At 35.9% G+C, this 23941-nt stretch overlaps 3 protein-coding genes across 3 annotated transcripts; 2 read left to right on the top strand and 1 right to left on the bottom strand.

The window, feature by feature from the left end:
- The first annotated feature begins 967 nt into the window (after nucleotides 1-967).
- On the top strand, nucleotides 968-3232 carry LOC136414534 (major heat shock 70 kDa protein Ab-like). Its single transcript, XM_066398642.1, has one exon. It carries the CDS (start codon nucleotides 1098-1100, stop codon nucleotides 3048-3050), a length of 1953 nt encoding a protein of 650 aa, XP_066254739.1. The 5' UTR covers nucleotides 968-1097; the 3' UTR covers nucleotides 3051-3232.
- A 2436-nt stretch (nucleotides 3233-5668) lies between these two features.
- LOC136414535 (heat shock protein 68-like) lies at nucleotides 5669-7866 on the top strand. The gene has a single exon (XM_066398643.1). It carries the CDS (start codon nucleotides 5744-5746, stop codon nucleotides 7652-7654), a length of 1911 nt encoding a protein of 636 aa, XP_066254740.1. The 5' UTR covers nucleotides 5669-5743; the 3' UTR covers nucleotides 7655-7866.
- Nucleotides 7867-8262: 396 nt separating this feature from the next.
- Nucleotides 8263-20076, bottom strand: LOC136414485 (uncharacterized). The gene is made up of 18 exons (XM_066398533.1): nucleotides 19943-20076; nucleotides 19759-19887; nucleotides 19340-19462; nucleotides 18941-19159; nucleotides 18699-18886; nucleotides 18313-18415; nucleotides 18193-18261; nucleotides 17940-18051; nucleotides 17616-17878; nucleotides 16498-16671; nucleotides 11733-11831; nucleotides 10544-10798; nucleotides 10281-10496; nucleotides 9919-10215; nucleotides 9688-9868; nucleotides 9519-9636; nucleotides 9323-9464; nucleotides 8263-8541 (listed from the first exon to the last, which is right to left on the bottom strand). The coding sequence occupies exons 1-18, from the start codon at nucleotides 20022-20024 to the stop codon at nucleotides 8357-8359; spliced, it is 2955 nt and encodes a 984-aa protein (XP_066254630.1). The 5' UTR covers nucleotides 20025-20076; the 3' UTR covers nucleotides 8263-8356.
- Between the last annotated feature and the right edge of the window lie 3865 nt (nucleotides 20077-23941).

Genomic DNA, 23941 nt, shown 5'->3' with positions numbered 1-23941 from the left:
TTTGCCCGATACAGCTGTTATGAGCCTGAATAATAAAATTTTAAAAGGACATAGTATTGAGTTTTCTTTGCAATTCGTTTAATGTATAGTTTAAGATTTTTTTTCTTGCGACATTATCCAACTTACAATAACGTTCTATTAAATCATCCTTACGGCATATCCCAAATTTTTAGGACCTTTGCCGCTCAAATTTAGAACGATTTATCTAGAATTCGGTGCGTCACTTATTTTGTTTCAGGCTTCTAGATGCTCGTCTGTACTGAGTGATCCAAAAAAGGGGAGAAAAGAACTAAAAAATTGTCTTTGCTAAACACAATTGTTAAAGATATTTTTTCAGATCTAATGACGAATAAAAATGCGTTCATTTTAGTACAAGTTTATTTCTATCCGGCCCCTTGTTCCAATCCACAAGGACACTTGCATTTTCCATATTTCTAGAATTTTTACTCAATTATATCCAGATAGAACAAGCTTTTTCAGATCTAACAAAAAAATAAATATTTGATAATTTTAAAGAATTTTTGTTCTACCCATACTTTTAGTCCACTCTAAAAAACAATAATTTTTTCTTTAACTTCGGTTTCTCTACAGTTTTTTCACAAAGATCTAAGCCAGTATTTTTTTAATGAATAACTTGTTAATTAATTCGTTAATTAGTAGCCATATAGATTACATACGTTTCAAATACTAATGCATTATTAAGTTCTAAGGAATCTGTTATTAATAATTGAAGTATCCACGTGCATAATATAATATAATAATATTATATCCATACATAACGGTGAAACCTTTGTGGGAGAATAAATTCACTTTTTAAGTAACATTACATTATTCACGCATAATTTCATAAAACGGCCTTCTAGAACAATACAGTGTTCTTCCGTTAATCGATGTGGAGCTTCTAGATTGTTCGAACGTTTTCGGGTCCCCTCGGCCGACCAATATAAGCACATCGGCGCGGCGGGCTAGTCAGTCAATTCAAATATAGCGATACAGTTGAAACAGCAATTGAAAGCTATACACGAGAGAACTAAGTACATTATCGTGCTAAAACTAGTGTTTTCATCAAGTGAATTTTTGTGCTAAAAGAAGTGAAGATGGTGAAGAAAGCTCCAGCAGTTGGTATTGACTTGGGCACCACGTATTCCTGTGTGGGTGTCTGGCAGCATGGGAAAGTGGAGATCATCGCTAACGACCAAGGGAACCGAACGACCCCCAGTTATGTGGCGTTCACGGACACCGAGCGTCTCATTGGGGACGCTGCCAAAAACCAAGTGGCCATGAATCCCTCAAACACGGTCTTCGACGCGAAAAGGTTGATTGGACGCAAGTATGACGACCCTAAAATCCAGCAGGACATCAAGCACTGGCCCTTTAAAGTCGTCAGTGACGGGGGCAAGCCTAAGATCCAAGTCGATTATAAGGGCGAAGCAAAGAAATTTGCCCCCGAGGAAGTCAGTTCCATGGTTTTGACCAAGATGAAGGAGACGGCCGAAGCCTACTTGGGACAAACCATTAAGGACGCAGTTATTACTGTACCGGCCTACTTCAACGACTCCCAGAGGCAGGCCACTAAAGATGCCGGTGTCATAGCAGGACTGAACGTTTTGAGGATCATCAACGAACCCACCGCAGCCGCTTTGGCTTACGGCTTGGACAAGAATTTGAAAGGGGAAAGAAACGTGCTCATATTTGATTTGGGTGGAGGTACCTTCGACGTTTCCATTCTCACCATCGACGAGGGATCTCTGTTCGAAGTACGAGCCACGGCCGGCGACACGCATCTTGGAGGAGAAGACTTCGATAACCGACTGGTCAACCACTTGGCAGACGAATTTAAGAGGAAATACAAGAAAGAACTTCGTTCGAATCCTAGGGCTCTGAGGAGGCTGAGAACGGCAGCGGAACGTGCCAAGAGGACTTTGTCTTCAAGCACCGAAGCCTCCATAGAAATCGACGCTTTGTTTGAAGGCATCGACTTCTACACTAAACTCACTCGAGCCAGATTCGAAGAATTGAACGCGGACCTGTTTAGGGGGACGCTTCAACCGGTGGAGAAGGCTCTTGCCGATGCCAAAATGGACAAGGGTTCTATCCACGACATCGTGCTGGTGGGAGGCTCGACTAGAATTCCCAAAATCCAGCAACTCCTCCAGAACTTCTTTAACGGAAAACAACTGAATTTGAGCATCAACCCCGACGAAGCTGTGGCGTACGGTGCAGCTGTCCAAGCCGCGGTCCTCAGTGGAGAAACCGACAGCAAAATTCAAGACGTGCTGTTGGTTGACGTGACGCCATTGTCGATGGGCATCGAAACGGCCGGAGGAGTGATGACCAAAATCATCGAGCGAAACGCCAGAATTCCCTGCAAGCAGTCACAAACCTTCACGACGTACTCGGACAACCAGCCAGCCGTTACCATCCAAGTCTTCGAAGGTGAGAGAGCCATGACCAAGGACAACAACCTTCTGGGAACGTTCGACTTGACTGGCATTCCTCCGGCTCCTCGAGGGGTTCCAAAAATTGAAGTCACCTTTGATCTGGACGCCAACGGCATCCTCAATGTCTCCGCTAAAGATACGAGCTCGGGCAAGGAGAAGAATATCACCATCAAGAACGACAAGGGCCGTTTGTCTCAAGCGGACATCGACAGAATGCTCTCGGAAGCCGAAAGATACAAAGACGAGGACGAAAAACAAAAGGAAAAAGTTGCTTCTCGCAACTCACTGGAGGCCTACGTTTTCCAACTTAAACAAGCGGTACAAGATTGTGGTGACAAGCTCGGTGCCGAAGACAAGGCGACGGTGGAGAGAGAATGCGACGAAGCCTTAAAATGGTTAGACGCCAACACCTTGGCAGAAAAAGAGGAGTTCGAGGACAGGAAGAAGCACCTGACTTCGGTGTGCAGTCCGCTAATGGCCAAATTGTATGGTGGAAGCCCTCAAAATCAAAATAACAACTATGGAGGCGGAATGCCCGGGGGAAGCTGCGGCCAGCAAGCAGGAGGTTTCGGTGGAGCTCGGGGACCAACCATCGAAGAAGTAGACTAAGTCATTGACAAAACAGTTTTTGACCAAATTTGTAAATAGATATTAAAGACTGAAAATAAGTATGTAAAAATTAAATAAGTTACTTTCCTACTAGATTTAGTATTTAGTATAAATAGAGATATATAAGACTTTATTTATTGTATTTCTTAGTAAATTGTTTTAATAAAATACACTTCAAATGACATCACTGTGTTTCATTCACTGGGGTACAGAAGGGGTGCAGTAATACCGTTGCTGGCTAACAAAAATATAGGCATTTAGACAAATTCTCATTGCATATAATGTTACTGCAGTGCATTAGTTTAAATAATTGATTGCTCTTTTCCAGAGGATTGTTTGCGTGTAAAACTACCTTAGAATCAACTTCTTACATGCATTCAATAACAAATCCTACGTAACATATTGACATAGATCGTTTTTAATGAATAAAGCTACTAAAATTGTTTGCCATTATTTGTGGTTTAGTCTTAAACTATTCCATGTCAATTTCATAGATATATGATCAATTTTGAAAACGGTCCTTAAACTTTTTCAATTACGATTTTTCCTAAAAGATTTTCTCAGATATTTCACATGTCGAAATAGCTATCATTTATCTGCAATAAAATCCAAAACCTCAAAATTATTATTTATTGAAAAAAACATTCAAGTAGACGTTAAAATATCAGACATGTTTTGGATAATTAGTTATCAGTCAGATGTGTAATGAGCAAGTAGATTCATCAACGCCTTACTTTTATCGTTTACTGTCTATATTATTTATAATAGAAGTTTTTTTTGATGATCACCCGTTATCTTCTATTGGTATATATGTAAAGAAAAATTTTACTCCATCATTCTGTCAAGAAAAATAGATATGGGGAAAATATATCTGCGATTGATATCTCTGTTAGTAACAATAAGTAGCCGCAATGAAATTTGCTTCAGTAGTGTCAAAAATAAGGTGTTATGCTCTAAAAAAACTACGTAAATCTCTTTGCAAAAAGTTTTTTTTTTACTTAGATCAGGTTATATTACGAAAATGAAATGTAACTACGGGCTTACTATTACGAATAACTGAGGTACATAAGAACCTGGGGAAAAATTCATTGTAAATATTGAGAATTTATTTGTTATTGTACAATATATTATACAGATTTCATGTTTCACGACAGTTTTATCTTTGTTGTTTAGATAATGATGATGAAGTAAGCTAATGTCTACATACGAGGGATTTGGAAAAGTTAGTATAGAACTTAAGGGGATGAAGGTAGAGCCAAAAATAGTAAAACAAGTTCTTACAAACATTGGTCCGATGGAGCACCATTATTGAGCTATGGTCCTCCAAAGAGGTTCTATCATTTGGATGTTTTTTAGAATAACTTTCCTTCTGATTAAGATAATAGAATGAAAATTGTAGATAATAATCGTACCATAAGTGTCTTTAATTATCATAAGCTTCATCAAAATCGATTATAAATAAGGGTAGTTTTCCAATTACCATTAACAGAAATTTTTCGATTTTTAAAAAAATTCCTTTGAATCATCAAACAAATAATATTGTTCTTTAATGAATTAGACTTTTTTAAAGAAAAAAATGATCTGCTTTTTTTCGAATTCTGTGTAGTTTATTCAGAAATAATTATTTTTTAAATAATGTATAACTCAGAACAGTAATATTTTTTAACATTTTCACATTGCAGTCATTTTTCACGAAGACAGTTTCATTGCAGTTTTTGTCACTTTTTGTTCCACAAACGCCGAATTTCGTGTTTTAAGGCTTTCCACATCCCAATAAGCAGCGAAATTGAACAACGCTGTAAATTAATCTAAAAAAAAACCGAAAAAAGCTAAAAATTTTGATGGCAACTAACAATTTTTAGCTAGTTTTTCTCCAATAGATTTAGTATACCGAATTATTCAAAAAAATATTAAATAAGTGATAAATAAGGATAAGAAAAGGACAAATGGAGTCCCAAATTTACCCAAGAAAAATGAAACTTTTTGAATAATTTGAAAACCTGTAAATATTTAGAATTTCAAAATATGCTCTGCATGAGCAATTTGAGCTACCATACGTATGTACGTATGCACATACATGAAAAAGTATTCAAAGTTCAGTATTGGTATTTTAAACATTTTCAAAAGCTAATTTTACTCATTTTAAATGAAAAGAAAATACAATAGAAAATATGCCTCTCTAATCTTAAAAAATATTAATAACGTTACTCCATCATACGTACTGTTAGATTTTAATTATCCATAGCAATTATACTAATATTATTACAGGACGCAAACATGAAACATCTACGTCACAGCGTCACGTATATCCAAACAGCCGTTCTACCAATGGAAAAGAGAGAGAAAGACGGGAAATATCTAGAAAACAGTAAATAGTTTTCTGAACGTTAACGTAATAGTGCTTTCCCGGTCTCTCTCTTTTTCCTTCTTTCTCATAGTTTCAAACTCAGATAGACGATCTGGATCTAGCGTAGATAGGAATGTTTTGGATTTGGATTTTATTTTCCGGCGCGCGCACTCTGGTAATTGCTAGAACTATTGATCCTCTTCGGGTACATTCGGGATAAAACTTGTATTATATAAAAGCGTTCGGTCCGGCGGCAAACTCAGTGAATTTGAAATAAGCAAGAAGATAGGAACTACAACCGAACGATATTTAATTTTCGCAAGTGACAGTGAATTTGCAGTGCAAAATGGTTAAAGCTCCAGCTGTTGGTATCGACTTGGGTACCACATACTCTTGTGTGGGTGTGTGGCAGCACGGAAAAGTAGAGATCATCGCCAATGATCAAGGAAACAGAACAACTCCCAGTTATGTGGCCTTCACGGATACTGAGCGTCTCATTGGAGATGCTGCGAAGAACCAAGTGGCCATGAATCCTTCAAACACCGTTTTTGATGCCAAAAGGTTGATTGGTCGCAGATATGATGATCCAAAAATTCAGCAGGACATCAAACATTGGCCCTTTAAAGTGATGAGCGATGGTGGCAAACCCAAGATCCAAGTGGAGTACAAAGGTGAAGTTAAGAAGTTTGCTCCTGAGGAGATTAGCTCTATGGTTTTGACAAAGATGAAAGAGACCGCAGAGGCTTACTTGGGTCTATCAATTAAAGATGCAGTTATTACTGTGCCAGCCTACTTCAATGACTCACAAAGACAAGCCACTAAGGACGCAGGAGTTATTGCAGGATTGAATGTGATGAGAATTATCAATGAGCCTACTGCAGCTGCCTTGGCTTATGGCCTAGACAAGAACTTGAAAGGAGAAAAAAATGTGCTGATTTTCGATCTTGGAGGTGGCACTTTTGATGTCTCGATCCTCACCATTGATGAAGGCTCATTGTTTGAGGTCAAATCCACTGCAGGTGATACTCATCTTGGAGGAGAAGATTTTGATAACCGCTTGGTGACTCACTTTGCTGATGAGTTTCAAAGAAAATTCAAGAAAGATCTTAAAGGTAACCCTAGGGCTTTAAGGAGGTTGAGAACAGCAGCTGAAAGAGCTAAGAGATCTTTATCTTCGAGTGCTGAAGCAACTTTAGAAATTGATGCTTTGTATGAAGGTGTTGACTTTTATACCAAGATCTCCAGAGCCAGATTTGAAGAACTTTGCTCTGACTTATTCCGGGGAACTTTGCAACCTGTTGAAAAGGCCCTCACTGATGCCAAAATGGACAAAGGAGCTATACATGACATTGTTCTAGTTGGAGGTTCCACCAGGATTCCCAAAATCCAGCAATTATTGCAGAACTTTTTCAATGGCAAGCAGCTAAATCTCAGCATCAATCCTGATGAGGCAGTAGCCTATGGGGCTGCAGTTCAAGCAGCAGTTTTGAGTGGAGAAACTGACTCTAAGATCCAAGATGTCTTGTTAGTGGATGTAGCCCCTCTTTCATTGGGAATTGAGACTGCAGGCGGAGTAATGACTAAGATCATTGAACGCAACTCTCGAATCCCTTGTAAACAAACTCAAACTTTTACCACTTACTCTGACAATCAGCCTGCAGTGACTGTTCAAGTTTTTGAAGGAGAAAGGGCAATGACCAAAGACAACAACCTACTGGGAACTTTTGACCTCACAGGCATCCCTCCAGCTCCTCGTGGTGTCCCAAAAATTGAAGTCACTTTTGACCTGGACGCTAATGGTATCCTCAATGTTTCAGCTAAAGATAGTAGCTCTGGAAGGGAGAGAAACATTACTATTAAAAACGACAAAGGTCGTCTCTCCCAAGCAGATATCGATAGAATGCTTTCTGAGGCTGAGAGATACAAAGATGAGGATGAAAAGCAGCGCCAAAAAGTGTCGTCCAGGAATGCCCTTGAAGCATATATTTTCCAAGTCAAACAAGCAGCAGAGGAAAATGGAAGCAAAATGAGCCCTGAAGATAAGACCACAATAGAGCGGGAGTGTTCTGAGGCTTTGAAATGGCTGGACACCAACACCTTGGCCGAGAAAGAAGAGTTTGAAGACAAACAGAAGGAGTTGCAGAGGGTGTGCAGCCCCATTATGTCAAAGCTATATGGGGAAGGCGCACAGCAGGGCAATTTTACTAGGGGAGCCCAGCAGCACAGCGGAGGACCCACTGTAGAGGAAGTCGACTAAATTCTCAGTAGAAACCACAACAAATAATAAGCCATATTAGCACAACATATTAGGCATATTTTTGTATTTTATTATATGTTTACTAGAAGCTTGGCTTGAAAAGATATGCATTTAATATATATTTGTTAAGTTATTAAAATTTTAAGCTATTTTAAGAAAATTTTCCTTGTGATTATATGTATTAAAGGGAATAATAAAGTTATTGATGAATACCACATTTTCCAGTATTTTTTTTAAGATGGGAGGAACTATTCTACCTATTTCAAGGGCAATATCTAGAACCTATTTGCAAAATATTTCGTTGGTAATTATTGCTCAAACGTCTATTTTTAGCTAGTTAATTTATTGAAAATTGAGTAAACAACAGCAATATACGTAGAGGTAGTGAAAAAGTTATTTGATGTTAATTTGCAATTTGTGACTTGTAAATTGAGGATGGAGGCCATTGAATTGTGGCAAATCACTTTTTGAAGTTCGCAATGTAATTGTAAGAACCACTAGAAACTGTACTTAGTTCGCCCTTCCTTTGACCTCCAAAGGTCATAAATGGAAGCAAACTACACATGAGTAAAAGGCAACATTAGATGTTGTCAATTATTCACAACCAAATATAACAAACTAATAAATAAAATAAAACACGTTGTTATTAATGTTGTTGACACAATATATATGGTAATAAATTAAAATTGCTTTATTACATTGCTAATGTGCGTATCTGGGTATAAATTTGGCTATGTATTTTTCTGTGCTCAAGAGAATGCCTGGAACTTGCTTTCCTGTGGGTATACACTCGCCTTCATACTCTATTTTGTACTTTCTGAGGATTTCCACAAAGAACAGAAAAATGCAGGTTTTGGCCAACGCGTCTCCTAGGCACCTTCGTTTGCCTGAAATTTGCCAATATAAACTTTCAAATTGATCTGTTTGGAGGATTTTTATGTAAAGTCGTAATTTATGATCGATTTGAAGAATTAGATCAACAAGTGTGTGGTATTGATTGTATAGTTAATGTTGACCTAGAATAATTATAACCTTAAGGTGAGACTCGACAGTGAAACGTTCTTTTTGTTTGTATGTTTTAATCTTATCCAATTAAAAACTTAATCACTTTTTAAACCTATCACAATATTTCATTTCGTCTATAAACTCTCCCAAAGAGCTTCTTAAAGAAGCCAAAGGGCTTATGTGCCCTTACATTTATAGTTATAGTTACGTCGAGTTAATTCTGATTCGTTCCACGGAAAAATTCTGGACTATCTCCCGGGTATATTAAATTAAAAATAGTTGAGTCTGCGTCATGTTAGTTGAATTAATAATTATAGAAAACATGAAGGAGTCTGCTCGAATGAGTTTCTCATATAGGGCGCATATTTTCACGTAAAACGTAAAAGTAAAAGTAAAAGTGGAAGGAGGAAAGTTAATTTGTCATATCTTCTAGGAATATCGACTTTAAAGTTTGAAACCGAAGTTTTCATTGGGAATTATACGTTTGTTAGTAGCTGTGTGGCAATAGCTTCTTTAAACCCATTCAATTTTAGCAATGAGTATACAAGACATTGTTAAAATAAAAAAGGAATGAGTACTAAAATTGTACAATTAAATGAAATTAAAGGTAACATACAGATGTTGTACTCCCATCTAGGGTAACTGATCCCATTAAGTACTCACCTAAACCGAAAGTTAGCACTCTGTCTTGATTTACAAGATTTCCACTTCGATCCAAAAACCGCTCCGGTCTGAACCGGTCTGGATCCTTCCAGAACTGCTTATCATGGTGCACTGAATGCAAATTGATTAATACTGTTGTGTTCTGAAATGATTTTTAAATTTTGATTTTTCCATTTACACGACAACAAATCCTCACCTTAGGTATTATGTATTCGTCTAGGTGTGTTTGTCTTAGATTTCTTCTAGGTCCTATTATCGGGACTACCGGGAAAAATCTTTGGCATTCTAGTAATACTGCTTCTATATAGGGAACTCTGGAATATTGTAATAGTAGTAATATGATTATTTCTATCATAATTTCTTACCGCTGTTTATCACAATAACTCAGATCCTCTTTTCTTCTAAACTCGCTATCTAAACACAGGAACACCTTTTCCTGTACCTCTGGATATAAAATCATTGCCAAAAAGGCGAAATCAATGGTGCTGCTCGTTGACGCAGACCCAGCGATGAAAATGTCCAAACACACCATCATAAGCTGTTCCTCTGCAATGTTACTAAGCAAAATTAAAAATAAATTGAAGCAAAATCTGTACCGCTGAAAAATCCGAGATTCTTCTCCTTCCGCTTCATTTCAGTCAAAAAGGCATAGATGAAGTCATCGCATCGGCCCTCCGTCCAACTATTCTGGTGTATTTTGATAGCTTCCATAATGAATTCTCTGATCTCGTTGTTAACGGTTTGCATGATGTTGTATCCAGTCTTTTCTGGAGCGATGAATCTCAACCACGGGTAGTTATTGAGGGTCCCACCGGATATGTCAAAGGCGATGGTGCGCTTGTTAAGTAGCTCAATCAGACGTTCTATGAGGTTGTTTCCTTTTAGTTTACTTCCTGTGATGTTTTTGGTTAGTTCGAGTTCTAAGTGGATGATAAATGGTTTATAATTGAGTAAGTACCGCTAGTGAGAGTCCATAGAATATTGAGTACTGAGGGTGCGAGTGTTTTGGAAACTGACATTCCATCTTTGTTTTTTTCTATTAGAGTTATGGTTTCTCGAATTTCTTTTTTCACCATTTGCTCCATCTCGCTTTTGCCGAAACCCAGGGCTCGGAGATGGGATACTAAGAAGGAGCGTTGTTCTTTCCATAGCTCACCGTCGGCTCCAGTAATTCCTGCACAAATACATTTTAAATGTGCTTAGCTTTTGTTTTATTACTACCTTTTTTGGTGCCCATGGTCCTAAGTTCCATGAAAAAATTGACGGGCCTGTTCAGATATTCGTCCGATGTAAGCACTTGCTTGACAGTGGAATATGAACAGGCGCAAATCACTCTTTCCTTGCCCAATTTGAGCCCTACGACTTCGGTATCGTACCTTTTGGCTAATTCAATGAAGGCCAGATGTTGTCCCCCCAATGTTTGGGCCAATTGTCGTAGTTCCGGTCCATTGCCAATTAAGGGCTTCCACGAAGGGCCTACAAAAAAGAAATATAAGTATAGAATTAAGATAATTTTACATTGTTTTTATTTTATTTTAGTAAATAATGTATATGTATTTGTAATAGAAAGATTGCAAATTTCTTGATTGAATGGCGAATACAAAATCCTGCGTTGCTGTTTTAAAGCTTGTATGGGTCATTTTAAATTGAAAAATTGACATTTTAAGGTCATTTAGCTACAGTTTAAGTGTAGTCTTTTGAGTGAAACGGGCAATAAGACGCATTGCTATGTAATACACAGTTTGAAAAGTTGCTTTAAACCAAAAAGGCGTACATTTTGATATTATAATTTCATTCTTATAAAGGTATTAAAGTTCGATTTTGAAAATCCGTCTCAAGGGGCCTTTTTGGAAAAATTAAAATTGCGTTGTATTTAAAAAACAATTGACGTAGACTATAATTGGCAGGTGTCATTTATTAGTATTAAGCAAAACAGATGGCATCTCCGTTTGCGTGATTATTTGACGTTTAATTCAACTTTAGTGTATTTAATTGTTTTTAGAATAGTGGCGCCATTTTGATTTTTCGAAAAATGCATGCTTCTCCGCCATTTTCAATTCGAAAATCGAAATGTGGTAGTTAAATAAAAAGGAAATTTGACGCTCTTTGTATGTAATGTAAATGTAAAAATATTCTACCATTTGTATTTGGAATCAGAAGGTTCTCCATCCTGTTACATAAATATTGTGCTTCTTTTAACTATACCTCAGAAACTGAGACGATAATCATATTAATTAGAACTAAAGGTATTCATTCTAGTGGATAAAACACTAAAATATTAATATTTAACGACATTTAACTTGGCTTAGGCACCCAACAAAAAACATTCCCTGCTCCTCTCTCAATTACCTAACAACTCTAATCATAGGTCCTCAATATATTCTCGGCGTAACCCAAATCCGAAACTCACCTGGCGGAAATTTGTGGATGCTTCCTTCGCAGACCCACCAAACTATGAGAAACAAACACAAAATCGTGAATAAAACTTCTGTCCACATAGCTTCAGTGTCTTATCCTTCGAGATCAGATTTGATTTTTGTGTGAGCTGACTGGAGTAAACGGAAGAGGTTAATTATTTGAATGGTATATAATGAGTGATTTATTGGACCGGTATCGCATAGATGAGACCACGTGCCGACGCAAAATGAATGAATTTAAATCGAGATAGGAGTTTCGGTGTTGCCAAACCAAGGCTAAGTGTGAGTTATGCAATTTTTATGGCGAGGTTATAAAATGTAAAATTGTTAGATGTTGAACTGTAATGAAAATCAATTATGCCTTTTTAATGTATTTTTATTAGATTTTCGTTAAATTTAGTTATACCGCACGGCTCTAAAATTTCCCTCTCCAATGTTTCTGTGGGGTTATCCTCAGAGATAGGATGGCGCATTTCACCTCCCATCTTCCATAGCTCGGTTATCGTTGAAAGCAGGATTTTAGTATTGTGCATACTTAACCTGTGTCTTAGGACATGTTCCAGGAAAAGATTTCCAATTATACAGGGTGTCCCAAAAAAATATGAAGATACCCAACTATTTTTTCCACATTTAAATGCTTTCTATGATTGTATATATATTCCTGAAGTTTTGTTGGAATCGGTTAGATAATACCGACGTAAGAAATTAAAAACTAAAAAAATATATAGAGACTTCCATTAAAAAATATAGTTCGGTATGTTCACACTTTTTTGGGACACCCTGTATAATTGGAAATATTTTCCTGGAACATGCCTCAAGACACAGGTAAAGTATACACAATACTAAAATCCTACTTTCAACGATAACCGAGCTATGGAAGATGGGAGGTGAAATGCGCCACCCTATATATGCAGGATCCAGATCCTTGAAGAGAGAGAGAAAGAATGACGTCACAATGATATGTATTTGCTAACATTAAACAGACCTGAACTGCGTTAATTGAAGCATTTTGACGTCATTTCTAGGGATATTTCCACTGCCCAGATTCAAGAATCTGGCTTCTATTAATGGGTAATCATTTTCTCTCATACATCCGGAAAATTACAAAATTAGAACGCTGTCTACAAATGAAAAATTTGTCTTTATTATCAAAGCTTGAGAAATTCAGTTTCTTTTCTAGTGAACGTCGTATGATTGAGCCATTTATGCTTCACGTGATACGTCACAGATTTCTTGGACAAATCAGAATTGTGCGTTTTAAAAAACTTTCGCTCAAGTAGGCTTTGGAATTATTTGCCCCCATGCTCGTATGTCTTGATATGTTTTACGTAATCTCGAACATAAATAAATCAACCTAACCTCACTTTTAATTTTAATCTTTGCTGGTTGTAAAGAAAAAATTAAACATAAATAAATCTAATTTAATGGGGTAAGTAAAGAAATATTATAGATTTTTTTTTAAGAGTTAAATGACAAGTGGTAGATGCTACGTTCACTTGTTGAGAAAGTGTTTTTAAAGATGTACTAAGGTTGTCACCTGCTACTTGCCTCATATTTTCAACAATTTCTGGTTTAGTTGCTCTCGCACTTTCCCATTTCCTTTGAACAGTGCCAGTTTCGCGAAACAATTTCACAACATAATGCAAAGTGTGGCGAAATTGCGATTCCAACACTGCAATGTGGGGAAATTTTACACGAAGCTCTTGAAGACACGGTTGAATTTCAAAGGCCCATTCTCCGTTTATGAACTGTCCATTCCGAAAATAAGATTCATCATAAAAGCTTTTTATCTGAATGTAAACAACATTTTTACAACTTAGAAAACTTTAACTAATCAATACACAAGTTGTGGAGCCTCGAAAAAGACTAAATTTAATAAAACTCAATAAATAATAAAGGTAAACGGAGTCACATTTAAGTGAGGTTAGGTTTATTTGTATATGTTCGAGATTCCGTAGATTATATCAATGACATACGGGCTCGGTGTCAAATTCACCTAATTCTCTTTTTACACGAGTTAAAGAGAAAAAAATTCTCTTTTTACACGAATTGTTTTTTTTAAATAATTTTCAATATTCTATGAATTTTTCTTATGATTTTTTTTACGTTTCTATGAATTTTTTCATTCTCATTCCTCAGAAATATGCATTTTAAACTTCATCATTTTAATGGTAATTATTTTGAACAACATGATTCTGATGAGGAACGAGCTGCAAAATTTCAACGTAAACTGAAATCATTAATGGCATCTTACAGGAAACTTTATAGTGGTTTATCACGAAATCAAATACAATTTTTAATGACTGATTTCCTTCTAAAAATTATCGAATTATCAATACAGGAGATTAAAGATGATAACACAGAAATAATTTCACAAGGTGATGCACAAAATAATTCTAGTGATAGCAGTGATATCGTAGTCTTACGCAAACGTTTCGTTTATTGTCAGAAAATGTTGCATAAAATTTTGTTATGTTTATATTATTTTTACTTTTTTTTATTAGTGAATTTCAGATATTACTTCCTTTTTTTCAAGTATAATTTATTTTTTATAACATATTTAATGAATTAAAATGTGTAAGCACAAAATAAATTCTTAAGTGAACTCTAACAAACATTTTTTAATATTGTTTACTGTACTTTTTATTTACTTTTTTAAATCTGGAACCAATTTTCTATTTTTCCATTTAGCCAATATCTTTTTTTACACGAAGTTTTTGGAAACGTATCTGTCGTGTAAAAAGAGAATTAGGTGTATTTCTAAAGTTCTTACTGCAACGGATTTTTTTTTTTAACGCGCGGTATAATAGATAGATTTGACTAAATATGAGGAAATTACATTTCAAAGATTTGAGAAACGAGGAAATGAAACAGAATGAATGTGCGAAAAATGCGGTGAGTTGTGAAGAAGAAATCAAAAGAAAGAGGCTTATCAAGGAAAGATTTCACAACAGAACAAAAAGGACTGGACTAGCGTCGATTTTAAGGTAGAAGAGCCTGACGAGCGATAAAGCAAAGAAAAAAGGAACAATAATCGACAGTAGCGAATTCATGAAAAGAAAATGTATTCAAATTTGAAAAAGAAAGGAAAAGAAAGAGGCTCCTTAAATGCCAACTTCCAAAAGAAAAGAAGTTCCATTAAGGCCGAAATTGGAAGAATTGAAAGGAATTTGACAAATGCTGTTATAACTTATTGAGACGTACCTAATAAATCGTTTTTGGGCACTATTAAGAAAATATATAAATTTACTAGTTATTTAATCTGACATTTAACATACTTATACGTTTTAATTTAACAAAAAAAGCTAAGTGGATAATGTTTAAGGTAGCACTTTATTTGTTTAAACATAGGCGGTACCTACCCCCTGTATTTTTATACTTAGTGTTTTAATATATTTTCATTCCAAATTTTTGGTTTATATTCATCAATAATCACATGCATCGTATTCTTCATAATTATTAATAAATTCTTTTTCCTTTATTACTAATAATGCAAAATTTTGACCGCACGGCACAGTGAAATTTCACTGAACTGAAAAAACTCTTAGTAAACATATATTATAGGACTTTTTTTGCAAATATTTATACTGTTAAATACATCTATTTCCACATTGTTTATCATTATATGAACTTTTATAGAAATTTTATCCGTGTACGACAAAAGAAAATAGAAACGTAAATACAAGTTTTTGTTTCTGAAAAAGTGTTATATTGATCGGTCCTGGTACACCAGCTTTAACGTAGTAGTTTGACTATAAACAGAAACATTAAGATAGATTAAATACAGGGTATCTCAATATTCCGTGTATACAAAGTTACCGGAGATTCCTGAGATCAAAATGTGGCGATTTAACCATATATACCTTAATCCAAAAGTTGATACTTACAGAGCTACGGGGTGTCAAAGTTAAATTTTGAAAAACAATTTTTAGCCATAATTATTAAACCTAACGGGAAAATGTATCGAAATTTACAACTCGGGGGTTTTTCGGGATGGAGAATCCATATTTGCTAACGATTTTAGGTTTACTCATAGAGGGCGCAGTATACGCTTTATGTTACTCATGTTGGTGGTTACTATAACAGTAATTCATTATTGAACATCCACTAGTTTAAATGCATTTTTCTCGAAAACGGTTGCTCATAGCGACATGCGTAAGGTATACCTTTTTTAAACATAAATAATAGGTCAATACGTTGTTCTATTAAAAAGTGAATTAACGTAACGCAGAAAAAGTAGCAAGCAATCAAATGAGTAACATAAACCGCATACTGCGCCCTCAATGAGTAAACCTAAAATCGTTAGCAAATGTGGATTCTCCATCCCGAAAAACCCCCGAGTGGTAAAGTTCGAAACATTTTCCACTTCGGTTTAATAATTATGGCCAAAAATTGATTTTCAAAATTTAACTTTGACCCCCCGTAGCTTTGTAACTATCAACTTTTGGATTAAGGTATACATGGTTAAATCATATTTTTATCTCGTAAATCTACATATACAGTAACTCTGTATACACAGAATATTGAGACACCCTGTATAATTTAATAAATACATATATTACATATTTTTTTTAGGATAGATAAGGGAATAGAAACTTGTATTTAATATTTATTTAAAAACAGCAGTATACACGTCATGTACTTAATAATAATATGTTGTAATTCGGTTCTTATTAGATATATCATTTTGCAATACGGATACTGAAAATGATTAAAGTGAAAACGTGTCAAGTCCCAGTCTTAAAGAACTTTGTCAATCACGCCTCGTTATTCTGGCTTTGAACGGTCTGGGCGCCAATGTAACTCCGTCGGTTGGAGTCAGATCTGGATACCATTCTGGCACAGCCTCGAAGTTAAAGTTGTGCATTACTGCAGTGAAGAATAGAAATAAGTTGGTCTTCGCCAATATTTCTCCCAGACACCTGCGCCTCCCTATTCAGAAATGATTACACACATACAGGGTGTCCCAAGTGTCATGGGATAACTTTGCTGTCTTCTAAGCGGTGAAGAGCTACGAGATCGATTTTTAAGAATTTATTATTATTTTAAGATTTTTTTTGTTATTTAGTCGTTAATGTTCATATCTGTAATAAAATTCCGTTCACCTTTATAAAAAAAAAAACCTTGACGATGGTCTCTATTGAATCAAAACTTTGGAAAATGTTATCATGTGATTCATCGCTGAAAAGCCACTTTCAAAATATGCCAAAATTTATCTAGGTCACTATTAACAAAAAAATTCGGGTCAGTATCTCGAAAATTAAACCAACTATAAGATTTAGAAAATCACACACTTCAAGAGCCCGAAAAAGTGTAAAACTTTTGTATGAAACATTTCTTTGAAAAATCTTTAATTTTGATTTATTATGAAAATTTAATTTTGGCATTTTTCAGATGTTTCCCAGTATCTCAGAAAATAAGAAAAAGTTGGCAACACTGCTTTCGAATATAAATTAAGCCCCAAGTTTTCTTCAATTCCCTTCATTCCCACATTTTCTCCAATTTAATCGACGTCGTAGCTCTCACCGTTTAAAAGATAGCGATGGTATCCCATGGCATTTGGGACACCCTGTATATCAGAGCCTCAGCAAAGCATTTATAAAGGCGCAACAGGTTCTAAATCCCCAAAAAAGAACGTTCTAAAACCACAAACAATCGCAAAATTCGGTTTGAACTAAGCAGATGTAAAGACTTTTTTATTGTGACTTGCAACCCATACTGAGAACTAACGTTCATCTATCTAGATTTGGATCACGTTTTGTGGAGCTAAAAGACTCACAATAGGGGTTCACAGCTGCCAAAAAAATAATCTTCTAGAAGCAAATAATTTGTCGCCAGAAAAATCCTAAATTTAGTTGAAATTGATATGGCGTTACCTAATCCAAAGGGCATGTAATGGTCCTCATTGTAGTAGATTTTGCCCTCCGCATCTAAGAACCTTTCAGGCCTAAAAGCATGGGGATCCTTCCAAATCTTTTCATCCATATGGACACTGTACAAATTAGCCAGTATGAGAGTACCTTCAGCTATGTTGTAACCCATAAGCTTAGTATCTTTCGTTGCTCTATGAGTAATGCCTAGCGGCCCTATGTTGACCACTCTTAGGAGTTCCAGAAGAACTGCTTCAGTGTATTTTAAGCTTAAATTTGTGTGTTTTATTAAACTAGAATATTGCTCAGAGTGTTTGAAGAAGACTCTACTTGATTTTGTCGCTGAGACTGGGCCATCTATTTCTGCCCACTATATCGTCCATTTCTTTTTGTACTTTCTTTTGGATTTCTGGATACACAGTCATGTACATTACGGCAAAACCTGAAAAGAAGCATTTTTTGGGATTCGCAGTCGAACGGTTGTTCTTATAGGGAGAATTGATGAATTTAGGTCAGGTTTTGAATTTGCCGACACTTTTCCCTGTCTTGACTTCTGATATTTTAATAGAACCATTAGACGTACCTAAGCTGTGGCTGTTAGTTTCTGAACCGGCCATGAATAAATCCAGGCATAAAGACAGGAGTTGGTCATCTAAAAAAACATAGATGAAGACGATTTTATCGTTCAACTATTAAATCATACTTGTAAATGAATTGTCCACTTTAATTTCCATGGAGTGCAGAAACGCGTCGATTAAGTCCCTAGGTTGGAAAACTGCGTTTTGCCTATGCTCATCTACAGTTTCCTGATAAAAATTAAATTAATTTTATTAAAGATGTGCGGGATACCGCAAGTTGATGTTCAAAGAAGTCTAGGCCAGATTATATGTCTAAATGCAAGAAAATACGCCCATAAGGTTCATCAACTTTTTGGGGTTCGCGTGTTAACATAAAATTAAGACACAGTTGAACTAAGGAACTACCCTTAACTTAACTTAAAACTTGAATATATGAATAACATCTAGGAAAATTTACACAATAAGGTTTTATTGTTAATTCGGAAAACCCCGAGATTTCCACTTGGCATACCTTCATAAAAGTCCACATCTGATTTAAGACATCCATGACCTGATTGTAGCCAATCGCCGAAGGCGCGATATGCCTCAAAAAGGGCACTTGATCAATCAAGCCCCCGGATATGTCAATAATTCTAAAAGAGTCATAGATGATATTTAACAGTTTCTTCAGTCTTTCGTCGTTATCGTCAAAGCGCTGACCTACAAAATGAACGTGTCTTGCGTCCCTCGAATTGCAATAAACGGACTCATTACCGGCAATCATGGCCCACAAAGCGTTCAGCACATAAATGGCAAAAGCATTGTGCATAAACACGGGTTTTCCGCAGTTTTCCCTCAAGTGCTTCACCAAAGCTTCGCACTCGATATGGATTTTTTCCTCCATTGCTTTGCGTCCAAAGCCGAAATTTCGCAGGTGGTGCAGTGAGAATTTTCGCTGCTTCTTCCACATTTGCCCGTCGATGAAAAGAATGCCTAAAATTGTTTTTGTCCTTGTTTGACCCTCAAGAATGAGTACTGACCTATGTTACGGAGAAAGACGTTTAACCAGTGTTCATTCACCTCGAATTTTTGGGCGTAGGGGGTCAACGCATTTTTAATACGGACCGTTCCTTTTAGTACTGTGTGGTCAAATATCTTATAGCAGATTTTTACCTAATCTTTTTCCGAATGTTCTCAATTTGAAGAAGAACCCGTCGGGTCGTCCATCGAAGTCCTCCCTGCTCAACACCTCTTTGACTGCCTCAGACCCAGCAACCGATACGATGTAGTTTTTCCCTATACATGGTATTAATTAAATATGTAAATAAGCTCTTTAGCTCATTTTAAGACAAAGAGGTCACGTAAGCGCAGATTTGGGCTCTTCTAAATTCGACCTAAATATCTCGAAAACTGGAGGAACTATTTAAAAAACATGAAAATTTAACACTCCGAATTCGATAACGCAGCGTTTCCCGATCTATGTTCATGTGAACTTTTTGTCTTAAAAAAAGATTCCTTAGAGCTCCTCTACACACCATATTTAACACCCTGTATAAATTAAAATGCAAGAATATTGCTTAATTAAATCCTACCCAATTTTAAGCCAATCACAGGGCCGTATTTTTTGCAAATTTCCAACCACGTTAAATGGTGGAACCCGAGAACCTTGTGCAGCTTTTTATAGTAAATTAAATTCCCCAACAAAGGGAGGAATGCAGGCCCTAAAATTGTTTTCGTTTATTTATTTCGAAATTCACCAAAGATCAACGTACTTACCCGGAGGATAGTTGAGTGGCCTTATGCAAGAATTCACTAGCCACAGCACTGTCACTAGCGCTAAGATCCATAAGAGGATCATGTTCACTTATTTACGATTTTCGGGGTACTGCCCTTAAGCCTCACTTTGGGGGGCTATATGTACGTATCTTTTCGCTCAGTGGCGTAGAGAATTTAGCTCGGGACTAGCAGTCAGCGTCATCCCATTCAAATGGAAAAACTGACCTTTATTAGTTGGAAAATTCTATTTTCGGTATTGCTAGATTTTGCATTAAAAAGGGGAAGGATTTGTCGTTTTGTTATTTAGATTTGTGTTTTGAATGTTTTGAATATTTAAGTGAAATAGATTTCCCGTCCTTGGTCGCATTCATTGGGGAAATATTGGAGTATGAGGAAAAAATCTCAAAAGGGTTTTTGATTTTTTAACTTCTCAGTGGAATAGAAATTGAAGATTTAACAAACTAAGATTAGAAACTGAAATCCCTCTCGTATTTATCAAACTTTTCAGTCAATAAATGATCGCTTAGGATCGAGAAAAGGGCTGTAAGGAAAACTATAACCTTCATTGAGACCTAGTATTGACTATTATCTCATTTTGTGTAAAAGACCAAATTTCCCTTCAGAAACATTTTCTTATATATTTTTGACGTCATCTACTGCAGTGAAAAATAGTTGGAAGTTGTTAATATACGAATCATGAACGGAGGTAAACGGGAAAATACCATTCAATATCTAGAAGGTCCAGGAAGTTGATTCGAAGGACGAAGTGCTGGCGGTATTTGAATTTCAATGCTTTATGGGAATTATCCTCGTGGTAAAGTTAGCCAAACTTTGATTTTCAGTACAGTAACAAGATGGGACAACAAACCAATACTCTGCTTTTATTTGAATTTTTCCAGGAATATTATCTTCTTGGTAAAGTGGCTAGTACGTTGATCTACAGTGGTACTTAATGTCTTTAGTTTTTTTAAGTTGTTCTCCAAGGTCAGAGTCGACTGATTCCTGGATGCGACAATAGCTAATTTGGGATCGTCACTTTTCAGTCCGTTTGTTTTATACAGTGTTTTCCGTCTCTCGGATTCATCCTGAGTCCGTTATCTGGGGAATATTTTACTCATACTCTTTTTCTGTTCTGTGAGTGACGCGTTTTATTTCTCCCATCCGCCAAGTTTGTAATTTAGTGTTTTTTGATTTACCCTAGAATGCTACCTGGGACACACCTGTACCCCAGAAAGGAAAAATTATTCTACTATTTTATTCTACTTATTTCTACTATTCGTCCTTCACAGTAGTTTCATAGCACCAGTATCCCGTTTTGATGCGGGCTTCGTTAGTTTACTGTTTAAAAGTAATTGTAATTTTCGTTTGGGGTACATTTGTACTCCAGGGTACTCTTTACGTACTAGAAAATATGGGTAGCATTCTAGGGTTAATGGAGTATTCTGTTCTTGACTGTAGAAGGAGTTCAACTCGGTGAAACTCTATAAATCATAATCTGACATCAGAGTTGAAAATTAGAAAGAAAATTCACGCGTTTGCTCTAAAACTGAAATTATCTCTGATCAAGAAAATGATCGAATTTAATTAATAGATAGAAAAAATTATTTAAAACGGCTTTTTTGTTTCAAACATGCTTAAACCATATCTTAAAAACAGGATTTAAACATTACAGAAGACTACCAAACACACTCTGGCAATTGAAGTAAGCTGTTGTGTGTGTGTGAAGTAAGTTGTAGATCTTAGCGATTTTAAATTAATAATTATACCTAATAAAAGAGTAATCATATTCCCCTAAGCGTCTCAATTATGCAAAAACCCGCGATAAATCGCTCAGATATGATTGAGTTGAAAAGTTAAAATTTTGACAATGGTCAAAGTCAAAGAAATAACTGCCGTGATTTTGTAACAGAAAATTCGCAGAGGAAAAATAAGAGTTGAATTTTGCGTTATTCCGAATATTTAAATTTAATGAATAAGCAAATGCCAACGAGGAAGCAAAACCGAAGAGACGTAAAATTTCTATATCGTTTTGGGGGAGTTCTTAATGTTTAGGGGAAAATTCCATACATCTTGACCATTTGAACAAAAAATGTCTTGGCGTGGCGTCATCTATACTTGACTATGTTAAGTACATCTTTATCCATGTAAAGTAATCTATAATTTTGTGTACCGCGCTCTCTAGATTTGAGTAGCCAAACTAAGCATTGTATAATCAGAATTTTGCTTGCGTTTAACAGCTAATGCATCGCGTGGTTTATAGCTGGCGCCACAAAACGAAAACAAGTATGATTATTTACTTTTTTTTAAGCCTAATGTTTATATCACATAAAGATTATTTATTATAAAAAATGCATATTTTTTCCGTTTTTTTTTAGTCAAATGCGGAACCAATCGAAGCATCACAAGTACCACATTACCTGGAGGACTATTCCATAGACAAAAATATACGACTTTTTCGGCATATTTCGTAGGGTTTCCAAAACTTTAACTTCTAAACTATATTTGTTTAAACGTTAAATGAATTTAACGAAACTCTGTCAGTTGGTAAAGAAAATTGGTACATTTTAAGGTTAATTGTGTTTCTCAGTATATATGTAATTAGCATAAGGATCGTTGGAATAGTAAAATTATACAAAAGGAATCTAATGTTTGTTGTTTTAATTGTTCCGGAAAATACATAATATATATGTTTAGAATTATCTATGAGCCACCTAAAGGTAAATTCAATGAGGATAAAACTTAATGCAGAGAAAACAGGTGAAAAATGTAAGACGCTGAAAGAACGATATATGTACATATAGATATGTACATACTCTAGTGTTTACGTTTCGAAGATAAATATTTTCATGATGTCTAGCCCATGATATTTTTTGAACACCAAAATCGAGAAACAATTTTTAATATTTATCCAATATTTGTCAGTTGGAAAACCAGTGGCGTCCATGACAATTTTGCATTAAAAAAATTAAGTAAAAATTGAGTGCTCGGATTTCAACGAGATTTGGTTCCGCAGTAGGTGTACGATACAGCTTTGATATGCTGCGGTCAAGATTCGAATCGGACAACTTCGATTTTTTGGCCCGAAAAATACCATGGACTATACATCATGAAAATTTTTGACCCAAAAAATCAAAGTTGTCCAATTCGAATTTTGACCGCACCATATCAAAGTTGTATCGTACGCCTACTGCGGAACCAAATCTCATTGAAATCGGAGCACACAATTTTCGCTTAATTTTTTTAACCTAAAATTGCCATGTACGCCACTGGTTTCTCGATGACAAAATTTACGAAGAAATTGATAGCGAGTTGTGATCTCGTTACGTGTTTCTTCAAACCCCCGTTGAATTGAAACACAAAACTTCATATTTTGACAATTTTAGACAACTCGTCGAATAACGAGCAATCGAATCAAACACACCTCGTTTTATTTCCTCTAATGATGGACGCACATAGAAAGAGCAAAATGTTTTTGTCTTGGGCGGACGCATACAGGGCGAAATAGTTTTAGTCAAAATTATTTGGGATGCAGACAATTGTTCAGTTTCGTTCAAGATTTCAGTTTACGAAGATGAGTCAGTGGAAATTGATATTGCTTTTTGAAACTGGCTATTACTCCATAAGTTTACGAGTGCAAAAAGAAATTGTGGGTGAATTCAATAAATCAAAAAAGGGCTACTGGAGAAAAAGTACTTCCCTGTTTATAAACGAACTAAGGCCAGATGAAAAAGATTTAAATTTATGGGACAGTTAATAAAGTTTCCGAAACCCAAAGTAACACTTGAAAGCGGGTCAAGGCGGAAAAGGAGTGTGAAGAGAGGAAAAGAGGGTTTTTTAGTGGGTATTGCGCAAGGTGCTGCTGAGTCTCATATACCCAGGTTGCACTATATCAGGCCATCACGGCCTGGGATACGTAAACGCATTTCTTCCGAACCTCTATAAAGAAAAAAGTTTGCGAAGAAGACTGCAAACTTACCATGAAGTGGGATTATTAAAACA

This window comes from Euwallacea similis, chromosome 17 (genome assembly GCF_039881205.1).
Source record: "Euwallacea similis isolate ESF13 chromosome 17, ESF131.1, whole genome shotgun sequence".
Taxonomy (NCBI): Eukaryota; Metazoa; Arthropoda; class Insecta; order Coleoptera; family Curculionidae; genus Euwallacea; species Euwallacea similis.
Note: the sequence above shows the minus strand (reverse complement) of the source record. Positions and strands in the feature narration are given on the sequence as shown.